This window comes from Arachis hypogaea, chromosome 18, assembly GCF_003086295.3.
Source record: "Arachis hypogaea cultivar Tifrunner chromosome 18, arahy.Tifrunner.gnm2.J5K5, whole genome shotgun sequence".
In the NCBI taxonomy this organism is placed as follows: Eukaryota; Viridiplantae; Streptophyta; class Magnoliopsida; order Fabales; family Fabaceae; genus Arachis; species Arachis hypogaea.
The window spans coordinates 127090484-127099258 of record NC_092053.1 but is presented as its reverse complement, the minus strand read 5'-3'; the positions used below and the strand labels follow the sequence as shown (position 1 = coordinate 127099258).

The 8775-nt window shown below is 33.9% G+C and overlaps 1 protein-coding gene across 1 annotated transcript; it reads left to right on the top strand.

Moving 5' to 3' along the window:
• The first annotated feature begins 342 nt into the window (after positions 1–342).
• LOC112768969 (plasma membrane ATPase 4) lies at positions 343–7261 on the top strand. Its single transcript, XM_025813352.3, has 16 exons — positions 343–631; positions 2028–2147; positions 2242–2478; positions 2641–3402; positions 3494–3616; positions 3695–3799; positions 3897–4041; positions 4134–4298; positions 4532–4770; positions 4875–4907; positions 5003–5084; positions 5179–5339; positions 5508–5681; positions 5781–5963; positions 6068–6249; positions 6867–7261. Exons 1-16 carry the CDS (start codon positions 584–586, stop codon positions 6961–6963), a joined length of 2856 nt encoding a protein of 951 aa, XP_025669137.1. The 5' UTR covers positions 343–583; the 3' UTR covers positions 6964–7261.
• Positions 7262–8775: the final 1514 nt, after the last annotated feature.

Here is an 8775-nt window from a genome sequence, read left to right as displayed (position 1 = left end):
ACATCATTATAATTTATCTAAAAAAAATTATATATATATATGTGTCTTGTATCATATAATATCCCATATTCATGTCAATGTGTAACATATTATTTAAGAAAGAAGATAAAGGAAAATATGACCTACTTGTCTCTTTAATATTCTCACGGCAGCATAACTGCATAAGGCAGTAGCTGAATCCAGTAACAAAAAATATTTAATTATTTATATTAAATTATTAAGAATAAAGTAAAAAAGCCCGCGTGGCAGTAACAAGACAAAGTTACAGTTACAGTTACAGTTACTGTTACTGAGCAGTGAGAGCGCAAAAAAAAAAGTGTTCCGTTGTGGAACCCATTAACCACTACGATGAGAGAATGAGAATGAGAATATATATATAGCTCCATCACTACTGCAACCTTTCTTCCATGTTTTCACAACCAATAACTCTTCTTCTTCTTCTTCTTCTTCTATGACTTTATAGTAAGTTGTTAACCTCTGATCTTCAAGACCTAATTATATTAATCCTCTCTATTTGTAATCGTTGATCGTCGTTGTCTTCTTCGGGAGTTGCGGTGGTCGTCGTCGCCGTTAGTGCTCCAACATGGGCGGAATCAGCCTTGAGGAGATCAAGAACGAGAACGTCGATCTGGTAGCTCTCTTTCTTTCTTTTTTCACATGCAACCATGGAAATTGAATTGAACCAGCTACTTAGCTAGGTTTTAAGTTTAACAATCATTTACGAACTTCATTTCTCAGGAATCTACTTGATTCAGCTTCATTTTTGTTCTTTCAAGATAACAATTAAGCTTTTTCTTATTAGCTTGAAGCGAATCAACGTTTAGTTCTTCTCTTTTTTAAAAAAAAAAACCTAAATTATTGTTCAAGTGCGTCAAAGTTGCAATGATACATAGCATAACGGTTTTTCTCGGGTGGAGTGCGTGAAATCTGCAGCTTAAAATTCACACGGAAACGAATACCGACTTTATTTTTTCCCTCCATCTTTGCATGCTATGCTTTCTTTGTTTGTCTCTTTCTTTCACGCGCCTTTATCGCGTCTCTATCACACGCCACTTACACTGATTCAGCCATTTTGAAATTAACGTTTCAATTCATTTTTCTTTCTTTAATTATTGAGTTTGGGTCTTTGGCATGCTTCCATGCAGCTAGTAGTACTGTTCATTGTTAATATAAATTTTCGGTACAGAATTTATTACTTTTATTGAGATATAGTTTATGTATTTCTCTATAAAATTATAAAATAGAATTCATTAAAAGAAATTTTCATATGTTCACACACAAAAAAAAAAGGTTACATATGATATTCTATGTTAAAATTAAAATAAAGTATGAATAATCTTGTATTAAGTAATCTTACTCTTATTTTCATCAATAATAATAAGTGTTACATTTATTTTTTATTTACTTAATTACTTGTAGTATAATAGACTTTATTTTAAATAAGTAAAAATCGTTACCAAATTGTTTAATCTTCAAAAGAGGAAAATCAATCATTAAATCATTATTTTTATTCGGTCATTAAAATTATTTTCTTATTCATAGTCTTATAGTCCATTTTGTATCTATCTTGTATATTATAAAGCCATTTTTATTCTTTATTTTGGTCAGATATTGTAAAGCCAAGTTTTGTGCTCTTAAATTTTTTAGTAATATTATATGCAATACTCCGTACACATTTCATTTTTTATATTAAAAAAATTTCATAAGAAATAAAAGAAAATAAAAAATTTGTTTTTTATACCATATATATTTATTTATTTATTTATTTATTTATTTATTTATTTATTTATTTACATAAAAATAATACAAACATTATTTTTATATAATTTTCTTCCCCTGTTTGGTGCCTAAAACGGTTAAATGACCATGTCCCAGAGTCCAAAGATGAACCAAAATCTTGAGAAGCATTGAGTGAAATATGGCTATATATGACATAAAGAGTAGAAAATGAATAAGATAGAGTTTGTTGATTGCTGTTAATGAATTTGGAGAAAATAACAAAGGCTTAAAACCTTGTCTCCTCCCAGGAACATATTCCAGTAGACGAAGTGTTTGAGCAGCTGAAATGTTCCAGAGAAGGTTTATCACAGGACGAAGGAGCCAGCAGGCTTCAAGTCTTTGGACCAAACAAATTGGAAGAGAAAAAGGTCTTCTCTTTTTTCCAGAAAATTTCTTATATATGTCTTGTTGGAAATTTTGCAATGTAATTAACATGATTGTTGTGTTGGTTCATGAGAGCAGGAAAGCAAGTTTCTTAAGTTCTTGGGTTTTATGTGGAATCCATTATCATGGGTCATGGAAGCTGCTGCCATTATGGCCATTGCTCTTGCAAATGGTGGTGGAAGGCCACCGGATTGGCAGGATTTTGTTGGTATCATTGCTCTCTTGTTCATTAACTCTACAATCAGTTTCATTGAGGAAAACAATGCTGGGAATGCAGCTGCTGCACTCATGGCTGGTTTAGCCCCCAAAACCAAGGTCTACTTCACTTCAGTTCAATTAATTCATTGTTTTCTTTTGTTATATCATCATAATAATTAAACTAAACTTAACATTTCTGTTTTTTTCTTTTCCTTTTTTTCCTGAAAATTTGTTATATGTTGTTAATGTTTGATCATTTTCCGTTGGCACAAATTGTAGGTTCTGAGAGATGGCAGATGGACTGAACAAGATGCCGCTATTTTGGTCCCAGGAGACATAATCAGCATCAAATTGGGAGATATCATCCCGGCCGATGCGCGTCTTCTGGAGGGTGATGCTCTGAGTGTTGATCAGTCTGCTTTAACCGGAGAATCTCTTCCGGTGACAAAGAATCCTCATGATGAAGTGTTTTCCGGGTCAACTGTTAAGAAGGGTGAGATTGAAGCAGTTGTGATTGCCACTGGTGTCCACACCTTCTTTGGTAAAGCAGCTCATCTTGTTGACAGCACCAATCAAGTTGGTCACTTCCAGAAAGTTCTTACAGCCATTGGTAACTTCTGCATTTGCTCAATTGCTGTTGGGATAGCCATTGAGCTCATAGTCATGTATCCAATTCAGCACAGAAAGTACAGGGATGGGATTGACAACCTGTTGGTTCTCTTGATTGGAGGGATCCCTATTGCCATGCCAACTGTGTTGTCTGTCACTATGGCTATTGGTTCTCACAGGCTTTCCCAGCAAGGTGCAATCACAAAGAGAATGACAGCTATCGAGGAAATGGCGGGTATGGATGTTCTCTGCAGTGACAAAACCGGGACTCTGACACTGAACAAGCTGACTGTTGATAAAAACCTGATTGAGGTTTTTGCAAAGGGTGTTGAGAAGGATCATGTTATCCTTCTTGCTGCAAGGGCTTCTAGGACTGAGAATCAAGATGCTATAGATGCCGCAATTGTTGGTATGCTTGCTGATCCAAAGGAGGTAAATATATTCCCAAATTGATGTTTTGCAGGCAAGAATATATGTTGAATTTAATGGTAAGAATTTCTAAATCTTAATGTAAATTTTGCAGGCAAGAGCTGGAATCCGAGAGGTCCATTTTTTCCCTTTCAATCCTGTAGACAAGAGAACTGCTCTAACTTACATTGATTCTGATGGAAATTGGCATAGATCCAGCAAAGGTGCTCCTGAGCAGGTAAAAATATTCTGCTATTGGCACCAGCTGATTATGTTTGTGCAGGGGACTTATCAATGTTCTTTTCTCCCGGTTTAGATATTGAACCTCTGCAACTGCAAAGAGGATGTGAGGAGAAAGGCTCATGCAACTATTGATAAGTTTGCCGAGCGTGGGCTCCGATCTTTGGGGGTTGCTAGACAGGTTTGACAAAAAAAAAAGGATATTAACATTTATAGTTTACAACTTGGTTGAATGAGTTTCTATTCATAATTGCTGCTTGAATATCTTTATATAACAGGAAGTACCTGAGAAATCAAAAGATGCTCCTGGTGCACCATGGCAATTTGTTGCGCTGCTACCACTGTTTGATCCTCCCAGGCATGATAGCGCTGAAACCATCACAAGAGCCCTGAACCTTGGTGTTAATGTAAAAATGATTACTGGTAAGATTTGTGGTGTTATTTTTCTTTTTTGTTCATACCATTAACTCAAATCATGTTGCTTAGAAATTTCTTGTGGGTTTCTTTTTCTCCAGGTGATCAGCTTGCTATTGCCAAGGAAACTGGAAGAAGGCTTGGCATGGGAACAAACATGTACCCTTCATCCTCATTGCTTGGTCAAAGCAAGGATGCTGCAGTTTCAGCTCTTCCAGTTGATGAGTTGATTGAGAAAGCTGATGGATTTGCTGGAGTGTTTCCCGGTAGGGATAATATATATATATTTGAATATGCATATTGTCTTATGTCAAATGTTTAAAATAGTTACCAACAAAATAGCCTGGTAAAATAATAATACTGATGGTAGCATCATCCATTTTGTTTTGGTACTAAAACAAAATGGGCTGCAACTTACAACAATACTATAACTATGTTGCAAATTGCACACTAGCCGACATTTTAACCCTTTCTTTTGTTTTTTCCTGTGACATTGTAGAACACAAATATGAAATTGTTAAGAGGCTGCAAGACAGGAAGCATATATGTGGAATGACAGGTGATGGTGTCAACGACGCCCCTGCATTAAAGAGAGCAGATATTGGAATTGCTGTTGCTGATGCTACAGATGCTGCTAGAAGTGCTTCTGATATTGTCCTCACTGAACCTGGTCTTAGTGTCATTATTAGTGCAGTCCTCACCAGCAGGGCAATTTTCCAAAGGATGAAGAACTATACCGTTAGTTTCCTTGCATACAGAATTTAATCTCTTCACTCTTCTTTTTCTTTTTTGATATTTTAGTGTTCTAACATTGCAAAATTTTCCATTTTTGCTTATGGCAGATATATGCAGTGTCAATCACCATTCGTATTGTGGTAAGTGTAGCAAATTGGCGAACAAAAAAAATTTCTTTTACATACCTAATTAAATAGTTCATATAATTTTATTTAATCTACTTTTTATTTTGCAGTTTGGTTTCATGTTTATTGCATTGATTTGGAAGTTTGATTTTGCACCCTTTATGGTATTGATCATTGCCATACTTAATGATGGTAAGATAATATTGTGCTGAATGACCTTCATGTAGTTTGCTTGGACTGTTGTGTGATTTTTCAACTTAATTTTCCTTCACCATTATCCATTTAGGTACCATTATGACTATATCCAAGGATAGAGTGAAACCATCCCCACAACCTGATAGCTGGAAACTGAAGGAGATATTTGCTACTGGTGTTGTGCTTGGAAGTTACCTGGCACTAATGACAGTAGTATTTTTCTGGCTTATGAAGGACACTGACTTTTTCTCGGTAATCAATTAAATTTCACGTTTCTTTCAGTATATTTGGTTGTAGGTAGAAACTAGCAGGGATGAGCTCTATTATAAATTTATACATTAGATTCATCTATTAAAAGTTTGCATGATATCACCTACTAGTGGAAATTGTGACAGTTATGAACACTTTCTGTTGTTGCAGGACAAGTTTGGTGTAAGGTCTCTGAGACACAGCCCTGCAGAAATGATGGCAGCCCTTTACCTACAAGTCAGTATTATTAGCCAGGCACTGATTTTTGTCACTAGGTCGCGCAGCTGGTCCTATGTTGAAAGACCTGGTCTTCTTCTACTGGGTGCTTTCATGATTGCTCAGCTGGTAATCTTAATTCTCTTTGTTCTCCTCTCAGCAACCTATGTGTTGGCTTGGTTTTCTTCTGTTGTAAGTTGTAACTGAAATTTTTTCTGTAATTGGAAGGTGGCAACTGCTCTTGCAGTATATGCTAACTGGAGCTTTGCAAGAATCAAGGGAATGGGATGGGGTTGGGCTGGTGTAATCTGGCTCTACAGTTTAGTGACTTATGTGCCTCTTGATTTGCTTAAATTCGCAATCCGCTATGCTCTTAGTGGCAAGGCCTGGGATAATCTTTTGGAAAACAAGGTAAGTTTAGTTCCTTCTTTGTGATTATATATCTATCTACACGGTTGATCTTAATTGATGCATAAACCTCAACATTCTTAATTAAACTTGTTCAATTAAAATAGACTGCATTCACCACAAAGAAAGACTATGGCAAAGAAGAGAGAGAGGCACAATGGGCTGCTGCACAGAGAACTCTTCATGGTCTTCAGCCACCAGAAACAACCAATCTTTTCAATGACAAGAATAGCTACAGGGAACTTTCAGAGATTGCTGAGCAAGCAAAAAGACGTGCTGAGGTTGCAAGGTAAGCTTTCACTTTAGTTCACCGCACTTGTATTATATAACATTGATTAACGATTGAATAAAGGATAATTTACTAAGGAGGTATAACTTCTTCTGGTGCCGAGGTATAACTCATTTTTCTGTGTGTACGGAGTTTTCTATCCTAAGAGCACAGATGTTGAGCTATACTTCAGCCGTCAAGGAACACCGGAGGAGGTTGGGATCTGCAAAGAGACTCCAACGCTCAAGTTAGTATGAGTAGAAGATGAATATCAAATGACTTAGAATGAATAGTGTTGTGTACCTAAGATTGGGGGTGGATGTATTTATAGAATTGTTGTGGTACGATTACTCTAATATTGTGGAGCTGTTACTTAGTGGGTCTAATTATGTGATAACTGCTCTTTAGTGAGCTTGTTTAGAGAGATTTACGGAAAGATTCCTGTGCCACGTAGTTGTTTGATTTGATAGGATAAGTCTCTTAGAAGACCAAAATACGTACTCTCCATCCTGATATAGCACGTGTTTATTTAGTTTTAATCATATTCCGATTTATAGTTTTAGTTTTACCTGAGTCGAATTATAGCCAACTAACGGATCATATACTAAATTAGAGATTTTGTTTGAATTGATTAACAGGCTGAGGGAGCTTCACACTCTAAAGGGTCATGTTGAGTCAGTTGTGAAGCTGAAGGGACTTGACATTGACACAATCCAGCAGCATTACACTGTTTGAGGAAGAAACCTTGTCAGTTCTTTTGTCCAAGGCGACAACATAATATGATGATGAAAGACCTAAGTTAATCCATCTTTAGATTTCATTTCGGTCCTTTATTTTGTGAAAAAAAAAAATTGAATGGTTACACTCCCCTATCTCACCACCCACATGTTTATGATAGCAGCAGGAGGAGATGCTATTCTCTTTAGGTACCAAATAATATCGTTGATAGGGTTCACTTACGTCTTGCTTTTCTTTTGTTAAGAACGTTCATCTCATAAGTTCATATTAAAGCTCAATACTTTTTGGATCTTCATTAATGTTGCTTCTTCTTTATACTTGAATTCAATCTTTACTCTCTTCTTCTCAACCTGAACAATCCTTCTAACATTTAACAAATTAAAATAACTCTTTTACGTAATTAGTTGGTTATTACATGTTTGTTTGTCACTTTATCACTTTGGGCTTTGTTTCTGAATTTAGGGTTTAGGGTGTAGGATTAACTATCTAAAACGTTATTTTGACGACTTAAGACCATCTCCAACGGCAAAGAATTAAAGGCCCTATTTCCTTTTTTTCGATAAAAGCTGAAGACCAACTGTTAGAACTTAGAAGGGTAATGCTAGGCCAATGATTTTTTTAAACAATATGAACAACCATCAATCAAATCAAAACACATTATATCTCTAAATTATTCACCTAAATTTTAATATTAAAATAACTATTCGCATACCTAATAAAATAAACATTCAATATATTTATTATTTACATTGTTTAATATTTTCATTGTCTATCTATACCTATACTTTTCCCTATTAGAAAGTAGAAACTAAAGAAAAAGAGTCATTGCACGTGGATCGAGAATAATGAATCTCAGCTTTAGAGGGATTTAGAGTAACTAATTATAATTTGTCATGTGATAAGTTATTTAAAAAAAATTAAAAGTATGAGATTTTTTTTACAATAATTATATTAAAATGTTATCATTACAATGTTACCATTTTTATACTCATCTACTCTATAAATACTACTTATACAACTTTTATTATTATAACTTCTAATCTTTTACGATTTTTTTAACAAAATTTTCTATCTACTCTACTATTTTTTTTTTCAAATCAAAACTTTGTATTATTAAATACATTTCTACGCTAACTCACAAAATCTTTATAATCTATCACAAAATCTTTAATCCTATCGTTACAACGCACCTTATCACCATTGCAATGAACTTAGACACCGTAACAAGAAATTTTGTTTCTGTTGCAACATACTTAACTTCTGTTACAATACACTCAGTCAACGTTATTATTGAGACATGTTTCATTGTCTCAATCGATATTTGTGACTCTTTTAATCTATCAAATCAAAGTTCGATATGTTTTAGTCCAAATTTACAATATTCAAATTTTATTAACCATTATGGATTAGATATTATTGATCTCAATAATAATAAAATTAAAAATCACATATAAGATAGCATTTAACACTAATAATGAAAAGAAGATGAGATGTTAAAAAGTGCGTGGTTAAATATTTTAATTGGCCTTATAGTTAGTACAGACCAAAAAGTGAAACATTTTGAACTTGGATCTACGGCTCTTATGAAGAATTTAGTCCATAGGGTTTAATTATATATTCCTTTAAATTATATAATGTTGCTAATTAGTTGAAACTCAAATTATATATGGTTTATTATTACTATTATTTATGAAGTTATTTAATTTTTTTCTCCTATTAATTTATAATAATGAATTATTTTTTAATTTATAAATTTAAATAATATTATTATAAAAATTAATTTAATAACTATATTAATTTATTTTTATT